Here is an 18,856-nt window from a genome sequence, read left to right as displayed (position 1 = left end):
GGCGATTAGGGCTCCTCTCCCTGCCACAGTCCCATAACCTGTTGACTCAAGGGCAGGATGAGTCCTCGGGCTCCTTCCCAGGCCCACAGCTGGCTGGGCCTCTGGCTGTTTAATCTACCCCCGTGTTTCCTTCCCGCGAGCCTACCTGCGTCCCCACCAGGCCAGGAGCTCTGGCCGCCTGGCTGTACTGGGCTCAGGGAATGCCCCAACTTAGAGGCTTCCAGGGGACCCCTTGTCCTGCATCAGCGGGGGGAGAGCCGAGGGCCTGGGAGGAAATGACTCAGGGTGGGACGGAAACTGCTCCACCCAATGTCGTCTCCCTGGTCCGTGGGTTAAATTCCAAGGATCTTACCAGCAAAATTCCCTATTAACTCTGGAGTTGATCACACGGCAGGAAAGGGAGGTGGAGGGCAGGGCCCTGGCTTTCCCTCTCTCAGTTTTAGTTTTTCATCTAGCAGGGGGAGAAGCAGACCCACCAGTAAATCCTTAGCAAATGCCAGTGAGCAAGGGTCTGCCGCCACCCTGGGAGGGGGAGGGTACTGGTAGCCCATTTTACAGAGAAGGAGAAGCCACTGGCTGAGCCAGGATACAACTAGCCAGGCCCAGTGCCTGGGCCCTGCACGAAGGGGCTGGGAAGAGACCCCAGAGGTCTTCACTACGTCTCCCTCTCTCCTTCCCTCCTTCCTAATCTGAGACCAGGAGACTAAAGGAGAACCAGGACCCCAGGACCTTGGGCTCTCAGCTGGAATGGAGTCCTGGGGTTCTAGCTCCCTGCCCCAGGGTTTGGGGCCTGCTTTATGGGCCTATAAACTGGACAGCTGTTCAGAGTCCTATGCTTAGCATAATACTCTGCTATTGTTAGCTTGAAATTCTTACTATGTTTTTTAAGAAGGGGCTGCAGATTTTCACTTTGCACTGGACCCCCACAGATCACGGGGCCAGTCATGTCAGGGAGTCTGGGGGACCCAGCACGCTTCCCCTCCTGCCTGCAGCCTCTTCTCCAGAGAGGCTGGAGACCTGGCACCTGGCCCACAGCCCTGCCTTTTGTGCCCTGCCTCCCCCCTCCCCAGTGCCAGGCAGACCCAGAAGCCTCTGCAGGCGTGGGAGGAGGGAGGAGGGAGGAGAGCCCCGAGCTGGGAAGTAGAGAGGAGCAGGCTGCTGGCCACACCCCAGCTGCTGGCCTGGCAGGAGCCTGTGCCTGGGCACAGGTACTGGGCAGAGGTAAGGGTGGGATGTAACCCGGCAGGCAGAGGGTTGGGAAGGGGAGATCCTAGGCTCAGAGGGATGCCTCTGGAACAGAGACCTGGCCTCGCTCCGGCTCCTGCTGTGGAATGCTGACAAATTAGTGCCTTCCTCCAGGCCTCAGCTTCCTCATCTGTAAAAGGTATTAAAGGAGTCCCTACTGGGTTGCCTGGCGGGCTCAGTTGGTAGAGCGTGCGGCTCTTGATCTCAGGGTCATGAGTTCAAGCCCCAAGTAGGCATGGAACCTCCTTTAAAAAAAAAGAGGGAAAAAAAGTAGTCCCTCCCCATGAGATTTTATGAATTCAGAGAGATGGCCCCAGGGCTGGCACTTGATAGGTGGGTCCGGTCATTTTCAAAGGGATCTCCCTGGCTAACCGGGTCCCCCTGCCCTTGGCAGGGACAGAGGCGCTACAAGACCTCTCAGCCCCATCAGCTGCCTCCCTGCCCACAGCCTCATCCCCCGTCTCCAAGCACCAGAGATGGTTCTGATAGGATTTGAACTCACCCCCCTCCCAAGGGGTTGCCGCCTCCTCCTGCTCCGTCCCCCCAGGAGATGCTGGCTCAGCCCCTGGGCCCAGTGCACAGAGGAATCTCTGTCCTGGTCCTGCCCCCGGGTGGGATGTTTTTTGCTGGGTTGGCCTAAATAATGTGTCTTTCTGGGGTGGTGACTTGGCAGGAATACTCCATCGGCTACTTTCTCCGGGCCAAGGAGGGTGACCCCTGGCTGCTCCGGTGACTGGTTCTGGGCCTGCTGAAGGCCCTCTGAGGCAGCCCCTTCTCGGCCACTGGAGTTCCAGCAGCTTCTGAGAGGTGAGCTGGGGGCAGGAGCTTCCTCCCACCTCTGAGGGGTGTGGTGGGGCTGGGGCACCATGGTTCATGGCCCCTCTTTGGGGCCCTGTTTTCCTGTCTACAGCCCTGCCCCTTTGTCCCCTTAGCAGGCCTGCTGGGGACTGATCTACTTCATCCTGAGGTCAGAGGGGAGACTAGGTGAGTCTCATAGCCTAGAAGCGCTGGTGTCATTAGGGGTCTGTTCTCAGAAGGAACTTGGGGCCAGGCCAGGAACTCACACTCAAACCTCATCTAGGCAGATGAAGAGAAGATGACAGGTTCTTCTGGACACCGGTGGGCTCCTGTGCCCAGGTCACCGGGCCTACCTGACCACTCCAGCCTGCTATTTAGAACCAGCTGCTTCCTGGTTGCAGACCCGTTGCCCAGGTCTCGGGAACACGGGCTTATGGAGAGCTCCTGTGTGCAGGTCTACACCCGCTGGGGACTCCCCACTGGTCTCTCTTCCGGAAGCCCTTCCCTTGGGCTCCTTCTCTAGCTGGAGGGAAAGAGGCTCCAGCTTTCAGGCTTGGGTCCCACACTGGATCTGCCCAGGAGGTAGTGGGGAGACGGGGGCAGGTGTGGACCCATCTATGGGCCTTGGTTTTAGTCCATGTAAATTGAGAGCTTTGGTGGTGGGTGAGGAGGTCCTGATGGGCTCTTCCTAGGGCAAAGATTGCTAAGGGTTCAGAAGGGAGGGTGGTCCCACTCAGGACGCCCACTCTGGGACAGGAAGGCCTGACGCAGAGGCCACCTCTGCCTGACCGTGGACGGGCAGCCCTGTGGGGAGGACCCGCTCCGGGCAGGTTTAAAGGGTAGCTCCAGCACTGGCCAGCCATCCATGAAAGTCCTGCTGTGGGCGTGAGGCAGGCCTGGGGCTTCGGGGCAGAACGGCTCATGGTTATTCAGTAGACACGCGTGGGGGAATCCCAGCCTGGGCATCTGCCCACACCCGAGCCTTACTTTCTCCCTCTGGAGTGTAGCACCCATCTCATAGTTCATTTTAATTCGGGGAGGTCTGTCTGCAAAGTGCTTAGCACAGGAGAAAGCACCCGACACTCCCAGAGCTGCTGCTCTTACCCTGGTGATTACTGACACGGTTGTTCCTGTTCCTGGGGCCCAGGGAAGGGAAGCTGACCCTGAAGCGGAGCCTCCTGGAGTCAGTCTGGGCCCAGAGAAATGGCAGGCCTGAGGGGGGAGCTCCAGGTCCGGATTTGGTCCAGGAGCTGGGCTGTTGCACTCTTGATTTCCGGAGTCCGTGTCATTGGCCTGGGGCAGGAAGCAGAGCTGGGGACAGGACGCCCCCGCCTCTCGTACAGCCTCCAACCTGCAGGGTGACTTTGGACAAGGGGCTGCTCTCTGAACCCCCAACATCAGCCTTCCCACTGGACAGCCTTGTTCCCTACCCTGTGGTTTTCTGTCCCCGGGCTGGCAGGGCGAGGTTTGGGGGCTGGAGTGGAGTGGGGCTCAGGAAGCACATAGAGGTGGACAGCAGGGGGGGCAAGAGGCCTTGAATCCACCTTTGGCTCTCCCCACTGAGCCCCCCTGCCCAGTTGGGGGTGCCTCCACAGCCTAGAAGACAAACCTTGGGTCCTCCCCCCCCCCCACTTTTGTTTTAATGGAACATAAAGTAGTATTAACAAATGACTCCATTGTGAACAGCCTGGAACTTAACAAAGCAAAAAGTGAAGGTAACACCTACCCCTCCTGCCCCGTATCTATTCTCCAGGGAGAACTCCTGCCAGTAGTCCAGTATGGATTCTTCCAGACCTTTTGTGTGCATTTACAATTCTACAGATATAGATGTATTTTTTAGAAATTGTGTTATAGATGCAGTTTATTTTTTTATAAGTTAAAAACTCAGTTTTTAAGTATAAAAACATCGTGTAGCTACTATCTTAAAATTTCTGTAAAATAGTTAAGCACCCACCCCCAAAACACACAAAAAAACAAAAGCAGCCCATAATTTTATCATTCCAGAAATGACCACTTTAAAAAAAAAAAAAAGATTTTATTTACTTATTTGTCAGAATGAGAGAGAGAAAGCACAAGCAGGGAGAGTGAGAAGCAGGCTCCCGGATGAGGGACTTCATCCCAGGACTGTGGGTTCATGACCTGAGCTGAAGGCAGACATTTAACCAACTGAGCCACCCAAGCATCCCCGGAAACAATCACTCTTAGCACTTTAATCAGTAATAGGCAGAAGGTATCTCCATATTTTCATTTGATTTATCTCCTCCTTCTCTTTTATTTTTTGAATACTGTGATACATACAAATGATGTCATCCATCATACTCACAAGTGACAAAACATAATAATATAACGACCCTCTTAAACCCATGTCCCACTGAAAGACCAGAAGGTACTAGAACTGCATGGCTGTGTGTTTCCTCCTCTCCTTTCCCGAGTCCCTGCCTCCCCCACAGAGACAGCTATGTTCTTGACTTTTGCTGCTTTAAAAGTTTAATCCTTTGAATAGGCAAAAAGCTAAACCTCTCCCTGGTTGTGAGGGCTGCCATCTATAGCTCAAACAACATAGCATGTAGTTTTATTTGTCTTCTGGGACTGGTCTTTTTCACCACTCATGTTTCTAAAATCCATGTCATTGTAGCTCGTTCATTTTTCCCTGCTGTGTAATATCCCACCTGGGCATCCAGACAAGGAAACAAATCCATTCTCCTGTTGACAGATATATGGGCTGTTTCCGGTTTTGTGCTATGTCTAGCTCTGCTACGCCCAACTTTGTTGTGCACGTGGCAAGAATTTCTCCAGGATACATATCCAGGAGCGGAAAGCATATTTTTACAATTTCCTTTTCCAGAATGATTAACTTCTTTCACTTGCTTTCTTCGCCTGAACAGCCTGTAAATATCCTGGATATTTCTTCCTGGCGGTGCATAGCGCTTCTGCATCCTTCATTCTAGCTGGGCTGTGCCTTTGTGTGTTTGACCAAGTCCCAGTCAGGGGTACCATCACATAAAACGATGTCACGAATACCCTGATAACTCTAAGAAGTAACATAACATTTTTAATCCTGACGACACCCCATGAGGTTGTTCTTCCTATTTTCCAGAGGCAGAGGAAGGGTAAATGATGTGCAAGCTTCAACAGCTAGCAGAGGGCACAGTAGACTTGAATCCAAGGGAGGACCCCCGAGTTTACCCATGGTGGCTAGTGGATGCAAGGCTCTGGAGGCCCCAGGTAGGGGAGCCCAGGGAGAAACTCGACTGATTCCAAGCACAATGTGCCCCAGGACTTAGTTTCCCCATCCAGGTCCTGGCGGCAATAAAGCGAATAGAAGCGGCTCCGACTCACAGTGAACGGCTCCAGAAGGCTGTTCTGTAGGGGGGGGGGGGGTAGTGGTGGTGGTGGTGGGGGTTATTGCCACTACAGGCTGCCCATCCGAGCAAGGGCGGTGCTAGTGCGGTCCCGGCCCGGGGTCGCCTGCCCCTCACCCCTCCCCGCCAGCGCCGCCCCGGGGCGGAGTCACCCGCGGCCCCTCCAGGCTCCGCCCGCTTCCCTGGCCTGGGCCCGAGCGGCGGCGGCGGCGGCGCTAGGACCCGGCGGGCGGGGGCTGCGGCGGGGCCTGGGCGGCCGGAGCAGCGCGGACCCCGGCTCTCGGCTCCCGGCGCCCTGTGAGGGGGCTCGGGGGCCGCGGGGGGCCGGGCGCTCCCCGGGGGAGGTGAGCGGGCGCCGTGCGGGGGCGGGTAGCGGGAGGGGAGCGCTGCCTGCGCCCCGGGGCGGGGGCGGGGAGCCCCCAGGGCCGGGGGAAGATGCGGGGCCCCAGATTTCCCCTAGACCCACTCCCGGCAGTCGCGCCTGGAGATCCCGGTCCTCGCGCCCATGGGCTGTCGCAGGGTTCGCGGGGCCCCTGCCGCTGACTCCATCGTTAGAGCTCGGGGACCTGCCGCCGTCCTGCCTCCCTCCTCTTCCCAGCTAGGGCTAGGGCTGTAGACCTCCCGGAGTGCGGGAACTGGGGGAGGTGGTCAGCGCCAAAGGGGGCGTAGAGGGTGAGTCGCACCCCGCCAGTGGACCCACGGGCTCAGCGACCCCCCATGTAGACATTAGGAGCCTCCCTCCCCCTTCTCCCCAGAGCCCTCCTCCCACGAGGCTCGTGGGGGCGTCTCGACCCTGCCGTAGGACTCCCCCACGCCGAGAGAGGCAAAGCCCCCCAAAAGAGAGCAGGGTGTGGCCCCCACCCTTAGCGCAGGGACTCAGCCCTCCTGCTCTGCCAGCCTCCGGGCTGAGGCCACACTCCTGGCCCCGCACTCTGGGCTGCCAACTCCCCAGGCCTCCCCAGCCTGAGCAAGTCTCTTCCCAGCAGGCCTGCTCCCTAGTGCTAGGCCAGGTGCTGAGCACACACTTGGTGGCCTCTGACCCATTCCAGTCCCGGGAGATCCTGGAGGGAGATCCCGGCAAGCTCAGCCCCAGGCTGCTCCCTGAGAACAAGACTGTAAACAAGGCTCCCCGGAAGACTCTGGGCAGCTCTGCCTCTCTGAACCTCAGTCTCCTTATCTGTGAAATGGGGAGTAAGAGTCCTTCCCTTGCAGCGTTGCCGGGAGGATGGGGTGAGTGGGTGATGCGCAGTGTGGCTCCCTGCACGCCTTCCTCGATATTAGAGGGAAGTAGCTAGGCTAGGTGTCGGAGAAGGGGCAGTGTTTCCCTCGCAAGCTCAAGGTGAGGCAGGCCCCCAACAATGAATAACCACGAGACGAACAGCTACTGACAGGCACTGACCAAGCACTTTCAAGCCCGGTGCTTCCCTTGCCACATCTGCTTGAATCCTTTCAACAACCCTGTAAGTTACCTACTCTTATTATTCCCATTTCAGAGATGAGGAAACTGAGGCTCAGAGAGGTCACATGGCTTGCCCGAGGCCCCTCAGCCAGTAAGTGGTGGAACCGGGATTCGCACTGGCACCTGAGATGCTGTGACCATGGCCTTCTCAGAGCAGGATTGTGACGGGGCTGACCAGAGGGTCGGTGGTCCTGGCTGAGGGCACTGCTCAGGCAAAGGTGGGAAAGTAGGGGTGGGCCTGGGAACTGGAGATCCGTGGTGTTTCTGGAGCGTGGGGCATAAGAAGGAAACGGTAGTGAGAGGAAAGGCTCCGCTCAGAGACAGCTGGACCGTGAGGGCCTGAACGGCCAGAGGGTCAACGCTGATGGGTGCGACCCTGGGATTCTGGACTCCCGTCTTGCGCCATAATGGGCTGTGAGTCCAAAGACAAGCTGCTTTTCTCTTCTAATGAGCCTCAGTTTCCTGATCTGTATCGCGGGCACTGGACCCAGTGAGAGGCCCCGTGAACTCCTTGATGGGCCCTCCAGCCCGGGAGAAATCTGAGACCTGGCCGGGGAGGAGGGGGGGCTCCCGCGGGGAAGGGGCGGGGCAGGGAAGTGGGCGGAGTCGGGGGTCAACCAATCAGGAGCGGCATTGGGGGGAGCCTCCTTTGGCCTGAGGTTCTATGGCTATTCCTGGTGGCAGTGTAGGAGTAAACAGCGGCCAGGTCAGGGGGCGGAGATAGTGGCGGGAGCTGGGAGGCCCCTGGAGGGGAGGACAGAGCTGGGGAGCCCGGGGCCCTGGTTGTCCCTCTGCACATTCTTCCTCTGTCCTTGAATCTGCTGGAGGTGGCGGGTTGCAAGTACTTACTCCCTTTTGACAGGTGGGGAAATTGAGGTCTGGAGGGGAGCTAGGGCCTGTGAGAATGTCCCCTCGCAGCACCGGCCGCTGAGGGCAGATGGGCAGGAAGGAAGGGCTGTCCTGGGCTGCATCATCACAGGAGCCCCCCACCCCCACCCCTGAGGGTGGGGCTGTAATTATAGCCCATTGGTGAGTTGTGCCCTTAACCCCCCAAGATCTCATTGTTAATTAGCGGAATCATTCACTGAACCTCCTGCACCCAATCCCGTGGCTTTGGAGGCACAGGGGGAGAGTGTGACTGAGGATCTGTACCCACCCCACCCTCAGAGAGCTCTTAGCCTAGCCAGGAGGTGACACACAGGAAGTTGCTGGCCTACCCCAGGCTTGGAGGATGAGAGGGCATGAGCAGGGTGCAAGAGGGCAGTTGTTCTAGATAGAAGGGACAGTTTGTGCAAGATCTGGAAGGGTGCCTGTGCAGAGGAGTCTGGGGACCTAGAAGGAATATTGCTTTGGGATAGGAATGCATGGGGCTCTTGCTGGGTGGGGGACAAGCCCCCAGCAGGGGAGTCAGCTTTAAGGCCTGCCAGCTGTCTAAAAGAGCGAAAGTATGGGGAGGCCCCTGCTCAGGGAGCAGAGTGGAAGAGAACAAGGGGCAAGGAGAGAGGCAGGGCTCTGCCACCACCCGGCTCTGTGACCACGGGCAGGTTCCTGCCCTTTCTGGGTCTCAGTACCTTTCTCTGCAAAATGAAGAGCCTTGAAGTCGTGGATGGGTAGGAGGGCTGGTAGGGTGGGGACGGTGTAGCCTTTGACTAGCTGTGCTAGAGGGAGAGCTCCCAAGCTGTAACCTTTCTGTGACTTGTAGGTGTGACCCCACATCCCTGCCCCCTGGGCCACCTGCAGGACGCCGGCCCCTGCCCCTCAGCAGACGCCGGAGAGAGATGAGTAGCAACAAAGTGAGTCCCCCTTCACTTCCTGTCCCCATCTCAGCCTTTTACTTCCTCAGCGAAATGGGCTCCTTTGGACCTGCCTCAGACCCAGGCCACCACCAGTGTCTCTCCCCTACCAAGAAGTGCCTGATGCCTGAGAGGCCATGGCTTAAGCTCTGCTGTGGCCACTGATCTCTGGCTTTGGTCAAGCCCCTGTCTCTCTCCGGACTTGGTCCACCTCTCTCTTCCTAGTTTTGACTGGTCCATCTGTGGTAAAGGATGGGCCAAGAAGGTGACTGTGAAGGGTGGGGGGGGGAGGGGCAATGGTCAGAGTCAAAGAGGACAGGATGTTGTGAGCAGCACCCTGAGGGTGTCAGAGTGATCCATGCATTCATGTTTTCCTGAGCACCTACTATGTGCCCAGCCCCATGCACCCCTTTCCAGGGATCCACCGCAGAGCCCGAGGGTTGGAGTAGTGTGATGTGGGCATATCGATCTGGGTCTGATTGGGAGAGGGAAAGCACACAGTCATTTGAACAGGGAAAGATTAGGGGAAAGAATTCTCTGCAACAGCCAGGCATCAGAGTAATGAGGACTTGGAATTCTAAGGAATACAGAAAGGAGCAGGCCCCACCTGCAGGGCTGAGGTCTAGGGCACAGCTGTGGCCCACAGGATGGCAGAGAACCCACTGTGGCCCTGGGCCAGTGGAGTTGGCCTAAAGTTGTCATAAAACCACCCCCTGAGTTACAGGGAAGGCTGCCACTCCCAAGAGACACTCGGAGCCCATACAGAACTGCTCCAGGGAGGGAGCCTATGGCCTCTGGTGTTTGAGTGTACAGTCCGAGCTGAACTCTGGAGAAGCTGTGATCACAGCGGGAGCCGGAGGCACTCTGCTTCCAGCCTGCCTGAAGGCAAGGAAAGGGGGTTGGAGGGGAGCTGCGGAGTGCGTCCAGCTGCTAGCTGCTGGCAGCTCCTGGCCACCGGGCACCGGGGCTGGAGCAAGTGCTGTGGGAGCCCTGCACTGTGGAGGGGCAAGGGCACGGACCATGCGTCAGGCCCCCCAGCCTCAGGAAGCAAACTCCTTTTCTCCTGAACTGCCTCTCCAGTGCCATTTACCAACAAAGCTCAATCTGCAATTAACTGGCAAAGAAACACATGTAAGGGCCCAGGCCCATTTTCGCAGAGCAGGCAAAGAGGGTGAGCTTGGACCTGAGAGGCGATACGTGAACAAGCAGCATGGGGGTCTTAGCACAAGGAGCCAGGACTTCCAGATCTTGCCTGGCCGTGCAGGGCCTGGGCGGATTAGTCCCAGCAGATACTTTGGATATCCCTTTCCTGCCCTTTCGGTGACACGCTGGGCTCTGAGTGCCCATGCACCGCGATTCCTGACCAGATCCATCCCCTCCAGGCTTAATGAAAGATAAATATTACAGGGAATTCCTGTTTGGGGAAGGAAGATCTTGAGCCCTGTCCCTTGAATGCCCCAGCTGTCTCCAAGCATTCTTCCAGCTGCCCCCGGAGGGATCCCTCTGACACATGCAATCCAATCCAGCGAATCCTCCCAGAGAACCCCCTGGGCTTCTGTAATCCGGGAGCTGGGACACGGTGGCCGTGGAGGCTGTCTCGGTCCCAGCCCTCAGAGGTTATGGTCTTACGGGGCGGGGAGAGGGGGGTGGCAGTTTGAATGCAGCGGGACCGGTGCTGGGATGGGGGCGCTCAGGGGGCCGGAGGGGGTGGTGTCTGAGCTGGTCTGGAAGGATGAGCAGGAGGGAGCCGGGCAAGGCAGGTGACAAGGACGAGGCGGAGGCCTGTATGGCGGCTGGGCGCTCAGTGGCCTCTCCCCTCTCCAGGAGCAGCGCTCAGCAGTGTTCGTGGTTCTCTTCGCCCTCATCACCATCCTCATCCTCTACAGCTCCAACAGTGCCAGTGAGGTCTTCCATTACGGCTCCCTGCGGGGCCGCACCCGCAAGCCCATCAACGTCAGGAAGTGGAGCATCACCGACGCGTATGTCCCGATTCTCGGCAACAAGGTAGCGCGACAGCTCTGGGGGGGCTCCCCGAGACCCGGCTGACAGCTGACCCACCCCGCGGCCCGCCATCTCTGTTCCCACCTCCTCTACCTCTTCTCTCTGCTATTTCCGTTCTTCCTAAATGAGAGTCAAGGCCCTGGCTTCCAGTTCCTTCAGCCCCCTGTTGGCTGTGTGACCTCGAACAGGTGCCCTTGTCCCCCTCTGGGCCTCCATTTTCTTCAAGGTCCCATTTTTAGCCCTGATACCTTACTGCGTAGTGAGTCAGAATCCCTAAGGAGAGATGTCTCTGGTTTTCCCTGATCTCTCCCTGCTGGGGATTCCACACATGGTTTGGAAGCTGAGCACTGGAGGGCCTGACAATACAGAAACAGTCATAATAATGGCTGTCCGTTGTCCGTTGCCTGCTGTGTGCTGGGTACTGTAATTAGTGGTAATCATCATACCGACCCTGGGAGGTCGGCATCGTTAGCTCCCTTGAAGAGATGGAGAAACCAAGACTCAGAGAGGTAAAGTCATTTGTCCAAAGCCACACAGCCAGGGAGGGGAGGAGCCACAGTATTGCCCCCCACCTCCCAGAGGTGCAGCTCAGTAGAGAACCCAAACATTATTCCCAGGACTTCTGTTTGCCTTGCATAGCCATGAGACTGACGTTGTGTTTTGGGGGTCCACCCTAGAAGCCTCTAAGCCCTAAATGTTTTCTAGGAGGCCAAGGATATAATCGTTGGCCTGGAATATGAACTCCCACCTTCCAGGAGGAGGAGGTCTTCCAATCTGTGCCTGCCTCCCTCTCCTCCCTCACAAATCCTCCTGAATTTCTCAGGATCTGAATACACCCTTACTGGAAAGGGCCCATTAGCAGGTCTTCAGAGACCGATCAGCATCTGTCTCCAGACCCTAAGAACTCTTAAAATAAAAATAATGGAACCTGGAAGAAAGCAGAAGAGCTTGAGAGTGGGCGACACGGGAAAAAGGGAATGAGGCAGCACTGGGCTTATAGACAGGGATGCCAGTAGAGCTCGGGAAAGCTGGAACAGTCAAGATTTGAGGTCCATGGGATCCGCCATCAGATCTCAGAGCAGGGACTCAGGGAGGACTGCCGGAAGGACGTAGCTCCTGAGCTTGGGCTTAAAGGGTAAACAGGAATTCCATGGCAAGAAATTAGGCCCCAGAGAACATGTGGTTCTGACTGATTCTCCAGTGGGGAAACAAAGGCCCAGAGGGGCTTCCACACCCTGTCGGACTGACAAGGCGGGGTGGTGTTTGTGGGTGGTGCCCTGGGAAGGATGTCCTCTTAGGGGAACTGGACTGGGCTCGGGCTCTGTGGTCAGGTAGACCTGGGTTCCTACCCAGGTACTACCCTTCTCTGCTGTGTGACTTTGGGGACATCCCTGCATGACTGTCCTGTCCTCCTGTTCCTTCACTCTGCCCCAGCCGAGTGGCCTTCTTTTGCCTGTCAACACACTGTGGTCATTCCCACATAAGAGCCTCTGGTCTTGCTGTTTTTCCTGCCTTGTTAACTTTCCTACATGGTTCCTCGTCATCTTCCAAGTCTCAGCTCTGAGGGCCCCTCACTGCCCTGCCCTGCCCTGCCAGATCTTCCTAGAGTAGCCCCCACCCCTGTCGCTCTTGATCCCTTGCCCGAACTGCATTGTCTTTGTAGCATGTTTCACTCACCACTTGCCATTAGTTTTTTACTTGTTCACTGTCTGTCTCTCTGACGATGAGCCTTTTGAAGGCAGAAGGGGGGTCCCTTTTATTCATTGCTCTGTCCCTAATATTTGGCCATTAGCCAGTTGCTGTAATATTTATTGTCAAAGGAACAGCCTTTGACAGTTTCCTTGTCTTTAAAATGGGCAAAATAACGTTACCTGGGTGGCTCGTTCAGTTGGGTGTTTGACTCTCGATTGTGGCTCTGGCCATGATCTTGAGCCCGACGTCGGGCTCCATGCTTGGCATCGAGCCTGCTTAAGATTCTTTCTCTCCCTCTGCCCACCCCTCCCCCCATCACAATAAGTAAGTAAAATAAAATGGGCAAATTAATTCCTGCCTCCAAGAGGCCTGGATGTACAGGCATTGAGTGGACATGACAGACAGTGTTGACTTTGCTCGCCCCCTCCCAGACGCTGCCCTCCCGGTGCCACCAGTGTGTGATCGTCACCAGCTCTAGCCACCTGCTGGGAACCAAACTGGGCCCCGAGATTGAGCGAGCCGAGTGCACAATCCGCATGAACGATGCGCCCACCACGGGCTACTCAGCCGACGTAGGCAACAAGACCACCTTCCGCGTGGTCGCCCATTCCAGCGTGTTCCGTGTGCTGCGGAGGCCCCAGGAGTTCGTCAACCGGACCCCCGAAACCGTGTTCATCTTCTGGGGGCCCCCGAACAAGATGCAGAAGCCCCAGGGCAGCCTTGTGCGTGTCATCCAGCGGGCAGGCCTGGTGTTCCCCAACATGGAGGCCTATGCCGTCTCTCCCGGCCGCATGCGCCAGTTTGACGACCTGTTCCGGGGTGAGACGGGCAAGGACAGGTACCAGCCTCCTGCCTGCCCCCTCTGGCCAGCCCCGCGCTCCCCATCGGCATTCTCGGCCTGGAGGGCCTGCTGTTCCCAGCATGCACTGCTCTGAGGGTGTGATCACTTCCTGCCACCCTCTGGTCACGTTTTCCAGGGTAGCAGGAGTTATTTCCAACATACTCTGCACTGTCATGTCTCGCCAGGAGGGCTTCCTCCCAGCATGCATTGCTCCGAGGGAACAGGGCTCCCAGCATGCTCTGCTCTAAGATGGCATATGCCTAGCATCTTTCTAGGAGAGCTCCCAATGGCTCATGGCCGGTATTCACTGAACCGAGCATGTCTTACTTTAGGCATATAGTTGCTCCCAGCATGCTCTATCCTAAGAATACATCTTTGCCAGCATGTCCTTTTCTGGCTGATCTCTCCAAAAAAGCTAGGCCAGTGCTATCCAGTAGAAATATAATGCAAGCCATATATGTCATTTAAATTTCTGTAGTAGCCAAATTAATAAAGTAGAAAGAAACAGGTGAAATTAATCTTAATATATTTTATTTAACCCAATACATCCAGCATAGAGATCCTATACTTTGTTTTATCCCTAAATAGTTAAGATTTGAAGGAGCTATTGTAAATTGTATTTAAAATTTTAGGGGGTTCCCAATTACTCATTGCTGATATACAGAAATATGATTGATTTTTGTGTCTTGACTTTGTATCCTATAATCCTGCCAAACTTAGTTACTGGTTCTGGGAGATTTTCCCAGCTTCATTGGGATTTTCTATACATGTAATCATATCATAAGGATATGTAATTCAGAATAGTTTTATTTCTTCCTTTCCAGTGGTATGCTTCTTATTTCTTTTTCTTGCCTTATTACGTTGGCTAGGACTTTTGACACAAGGTCAGATGGTATGGAGAGTGGTGAGAATAGACACCCTTGGCCTTGGTTCCAGTCTCAGTGGGAAAACATTTGGTCTTTCATCATTGAATAAGTTGTTAGCTGTAGTTTTTAGCTGTCCTTTATTGAGTTGAAGAAGTTCCCTCCTCTAATTTGCTAAGAGTTTTTATCATTATTGGATATTAAGTTTTATCAAGTGTTTTTCTGTATCAGTTGATATGCTTATTTGGTTTTCCTTAAGGCTATAAGTATGGTGGATTATGCCACCATGTATATTTTTGAATATTGATTGATTTTTGAATATTGAATCAGACTTGTATTATTAGAATAAACTTCACTTGGTTGTAGTGTATTATTTTATATAGTGCTGGATATGATATGCTAATATTTTTTTGAGATTTTTGTGTCTGTGTTCACAAGAGATATCAATCTGTGGTTTTCTACTGTCTTTGCCTGGCTTTGGTCTTATGGGTAATGCTGGCCTCAGAAAAATGTGTAGAATTGGTGCTATTTCTTCTTTAAATGTTTGGTAGAATTTGCCAGTGAAACTGTCTAGGCCTGGAGAGTTCTTTTTTGAAGGTTTTGAATGATGAATTCAATTTCTTAATAGTTACACATACTTAGGTTAATCTGTTTCATATTGACTGAGTTTTGGTTTCATCTTGATTTTCAAGGAATTGGCCTATTTCATCTAAGTTGGGAAATTTATGTACATAATTGTTTATGATTTGCTTACCGCTCTTCCATATCTGCAGGGTCTGTGAGGATAGTCTCTGTTTTATTCTTGATATTGGTAATTTATGTCTTTTCTCTCTTTTTCTTTGTCAGTCTCCTGAGAGGTTTATTTTCTATTTAAACTTCCCAAAGGGGGCGCCTGGGTGGCTCAGTCATTAAGCGTCTGCCTTTGGCTCCCGTCATGATCCCAGGGGTCCTGAGACTGAGCCCCACATCGGGCTCCCTGCTTGGCAGGAAGCCTGCTTCTCCCTCTCCCTCGTGCTGCTCCCCCTGCTAGTGTTCCCTCTCTTGCTGTGTCTCTCTCTGTCAAATAAATAAATATAAAAAAAAAAAAACAACAAAAAACTTTACAAAGAACCACCTTCCATTAAATATATCCAAACTATTTTTAGTTAAACATATAGTCAAAAACCACCAGTGATATTTTCTGTGTGTGTGTGTGTGTTTAAGATTTTATTTATCTGGGGCACCTGGGTGGCTCAGTGGGTTAAGCCGTTGCCTTCGGTTCAGGTCATGATCAGGGTCCTGGGATCGAGCCCCACATTGGGCTTTCTGCTCAGCAGGTAGCCTGCTTCCCTTCCTCTCTCTCTGCCTGCCTCTCTGCCTACTTGTGATCTCTCACTGTCAAATAAATAAATAAAATATTAAAAAAAAAAAAAAATTTTATTTATCTGACAGAGAGATCACAAGTAGGTAGAGAGGCAGGCTCCCCGCTGAGCAGAGAGCCCGATGTGGGACTTGATCCCAGGATCCTAAGATCATGACCTGAGCCGAAGGCAGCGGCTTAACCCACTGAGCCACCCAGGCGCCCCTGCATGTGTGTTTTTAAAGATTTTATTTATTTGACAGAGAGAGATCACAAGTAAGGAGAAGGGCAGGCAGAGAGAGAGGGGTGGAAGCAGGCTCCCTGCTTAGCCTGCTTCCCGAGCCCAATGTGGGCTCGATCCCAGGACCCCGAGATCATGAACTGAGCCAAAGGCAGAGGCTTAACCCACTGAGCCGCTCAGATGCCCCAATTTTCTGTGTTTTTTTCACACTAAAACATCACATGTGTATTTTACACTGATAGCACATTTTAGCCACAAGTCGCGCCCACATGTGGCTCCTGGCTGCTGCAGTGGGCAGCTCAGCTCTAGACCCTTGGCTCCTTCCTATGCCTTGCTCTGAACCTGGGGTCACAGCATGACCTCTGATGAGTCTCCCATTAGGTGTTTGCTCCTAGCGTGGGGACAGCTTCTAGCAAGTTCCTTTAAGCAAGACCATGAGTCTAGTAAGTTCATGGTCACTTACAACTTGCTCTGCTGTGACTAAATCTCCAGGAGTTGATTCCCAGCATGCGCTGTTCCTCCAGAGGAGCTCTCTCCACACCCCTCATCTCTGCCCAGACAAGCCCTCTGCCAGCGTGTTACATGCTCCCACAGTGGGGCTGGACTGGGGGGAGGTCCCTGAAGTGGGGGCGGGGCCCCTAGGGCGGGGGAGGGAGAGTTCTGGGAAACTCCAGATGGGCTGACCATTCCTTCCCATCCGCATGCCCCCTCTTTGCCGGCAGGGAGAAGTCCCATTCGTGGTTGAGCACCGGCTGGTTCACCATGGTCATAGCGGTGGAGCTGTGTGACCACGTGCATGTCTATGGCATGGTCCCCCCGGACTACTGCAGGTGAGCCCCCCCCCACAACAACCAGTCACTGGTTTCAGGCTGGAACCCCGGAGATTTTGGCTGGGGGGTGTCTTTGAGGGTTTCTGTTTTCTGACATTCAAACCGCTCTGCAGCGATCTAGGCTTCTACCTCGGGGGCCTCCCCCCAACTCAGCCAGAGTCCAGAGTTTGTATATTAATAATAACTATCATTAATATCATCACATGACAAGTCTGCTGGGTGACAGTGTACTTCACCAAGTGCTGACCGTGTTCCAAGCCTGGCTCTATTTGTTATGTCGTTTACTTCTCACAGGGACCCTCATGGATAGCTGTCTTATTCTTTCTGTTCCATAGATGAGAAAAACTGAGGAAGGCATTTTGTGAGTAGCCTAAGGTCCCACAAACAGTAAGCACTGGGGCCAGGCTCCAGAGCCTTACTTCTTACCACTACCCCACACTACCACCCTCTTAAGGAAAGGAAAAATCTCGGTCATTAAAAAACAACAACAACAAAACAAAAAAACCCACAAGAAACAAAAAACAAGAACAAAGTTGGGTGGTCATAAATCGTCCATCCTACATCCATTTTACAGATGGGGAAACTGAGGCCCTGGGAGGGGCAGGGATTTCCCCCAATGAAGTCCTCTAGCAAATCAGGAGCTGGAAGGGCCGGGCCCCGCTGGTGCCTCCTGTGCCCTGACCGCTCCCATCTGTTCTGCCCCAGCCAGCGGCCCCGCCTCCAGCGCATGCCCTACCACTACTATGAGCCCAAGGGGCCGGACGAGTGTGTCACCTACATCCAGAATGAGCACAGCCGCAAGGGCAACCACCACCGCTTCATCACCGAGAAGAGGGTCTTCTCCTCCTGGGCCCAGCTGTACGGGATCACCTTCTCCCATCCCTCCTGGACCTAGGCCACCCCGCCGGTGGACCTCCCACGGGGTGGGGGGGGGGGGGAAGGAGGGAGAGACCACTCTCCTCCCAGCCACTCAACCAAGGGCCATCTCGTGGCCAATCAGAGCTGGCCGGAGTATCTTCGGGCCAATCAGGGCCTTGTATCCTCCAGCCAGTGAGGGCGTGGGGGTGTCTCTTGACCAATCAGGGATTTGGATTCGAGCTATGTGGTTAATCAGGGGTGTTGGAGGTGTTTTTTTGTCCAGTCAGGGTCTGAGCAGTCAATCAGGGTATTTCTGAAGTTATCTGAGGCTAAGGACATGTGCTTTCCCATGAGGCCTTGGTTCAGAGCCCCAGGATGGACACCGCCCCTCCCCCATCACTCCCTGTTGGCTGGGACGGTGGGGTCCTGTCCTATAGAGCTGGGAACTCTGTGCTGCTTCCTCACTTCCCAGAGCCAGAAAGAGAGGTTGCATGGGAGTGGGAGTTGTGTCTGGAGGCGAGGCCAGGGCATTTGGGAGCTTGTGGGGGGTATCTTAGAGGTAGGAGCCAGCATCTGGGTCTTGGCTCTGCCCTGAGTGGCTTTGGACAAAACTCTTGCCCTCTCTCTGGTCACCCTCCTGCCTGTGTCAGGTTCTGACGTGGAGTCTGAGGCCCTCTTCCCACTTTCCCCACTGACCTCCTTGGGTCTGTCTTCCCTAAGACTGGACCCCTCCAGCCACCACCCCTTGCTGCGGGGCTCAGCTCCTTGGGGGTCTGGAGTCCTCTTCCTCACCTCCTCCTGGAAACTTAGGGTATTTTTGCATAAACTCCTACAGGGGTTGGGGGTGGGTGGGATCTAATAGGAAAGGAACAAACCTTCAGCTGTGTCCTTAGTTCCTCCACTCAGCTGCCATTAGTTTGGCTCTTAAAGAGCCAGGCTCCCTTTTCTGCCATCCAGCAGTCAGGCTTTCCACCTGTTGGAGTAGCCTTTGGGGTACTCCAAAGAGGGGTAATCCCAGCCAAACTGGGGTTTCACACAGCCCCTTTTTCTGCAGCTGCTGGAGTCATCCAAGGGTCTCCCCTCAGCTGGGCCTGGGAAGGCTCTCAGGGGCCGGGAGCCCCTTTGCCTGGGTTCTGCCCCCTCACTCTACACCAGGCACTTTATTGCTGGACCTCAGTGAGGTGGACTTGCCCCTGCTCTTCCAGAGTCCGGGAGGGAAGACTGGAGGGCTTCCTGGAGGAGGCTGTGGAACAGGAGGGGTCAGGTGGAGGAGGAAGAGGCCAGCAGCAAGCCTTTGCACATTGGGGTGGGGGCTGGGAGCCGGTGAGTACCCCAGACTCGGTTTTGTAATGATTTGTTCAGGAATAAATGCACCTAAGCTCTGGTTCCATTTCCTTTGTCTCTGGGATCGAGCTTGGCTCCCTCTGGCCTGGCTATGGGCTTCCTCAGGACAGTGCCCACGCCCTCCAGCCTGGGAGCTCACGCACAGGATGGTTAGCTTCGCAGCCTGCCAGTGAGTCATGCGTTTTGTAGC

At 54.8% G+C, this 18,856-nt stretch overlaps 1 protein-coding gene across 11 annotated transcripts; it reads left to right on the top strand.

The window, feature by feature from the left end:
* Window positions 1-92: 92 nt before the first annotated feature.
* ST6GALNAC6 (ST6 N-acetylgalactosaminide alpha-2,6-sialyltransferase 6) lies at window positions 93-18,706 on the top strand. Of its 11 annotated transcripts, XM_045082457.1 has the most exons (8): window positions 5,592-5,749; window positions 6,899-6,955; window positions 8,567-8,657; window positions 10,482-10,661; window positions 12,782-13,188; window positions 16,357-16,464; window positions 16,800-16,825; window positions 17,170-17,311. In XM_045082457.1, exons 2-7 carry the CDS (start codon window positions 6,930-6,932, stop codon window positions 16,801-16,803), a joined length of 816 nt encoding a protein of 271 aa, XP_044938392.1. In that variant the 5' UTR covers window positions 5,592-5,749; window positions 6,899-6,929; the 3' UTR covers window positions 16,804-16,825; window positions 17,170-17,311. The 11 variants fall into 11 exon arrangements, with proteins under 11 accessions (XP_004757297.2, XP_004757300.2, XP_044938392.1 ...); XM_004757240.3 differs by lacking the exons at window positions 5,592-5,749; window positions 16,800-16,825 and adding an exon at window positions 93-2,052 and having other exon boundaries at window positions 17,174-18,706; XM_045082453.1 differs by lacking the exon at window positions 16,800-16,825 and having other exon boundaries at window positions 17,170-17,484.
* Window positions 18,707-18,856: the final 150 nt, after the last annotated feature.

The sequence above is a fragment of the Mustela putorius genome, unplaced genomic scaffold (assembly GCF_011764305.1).
Source record: "Mustela putorius furo isolate JIRA1106 unplaced genomic scaffold, ASM1176430v1.1 tig00000596_pilon_pilon_pilon, whole genome shotgun sequence".
In the NCBI taxonomy this organism is placed as follows: domain Eukaryota; kingdom Metazoa; phylum Chordata; class Mammalia; order Carnivora; family Mustelidae; genus Mustela; species Mustela putorius.
Note: the sequence above shows the minus strand (reverse complement) of the source record. Positions and strands in the feature narration are given on the sequence as shown.

What these genes read in the sequence shown, in the direction of transcription:
- ST6GALNAC6 (XM_004757240.3), top strand. Translation starts at nt 6,930, where the DNA reads ATGGCTTGCCCGAGGCCCCTCAGCCA. An exon ending in TGCCCGAGGCCCCTCAGCCA is followed by an intron (nt 6,956 to 8,566) that starts GTAAGTGGTGGA and finishes TGTGACTTGTAG; the next exon opens with GTGTGACCCCACATCCCTGC. An exon ending in TCCCGATTCTCGGCAACAAG is followed by an intron (nt 10,662 to 12,781) that starts GTAGCGCGACAG and finishes GCCCCCTCCCAG; the next exon opens with ACGCTGCCCTCCCGGTGCCA.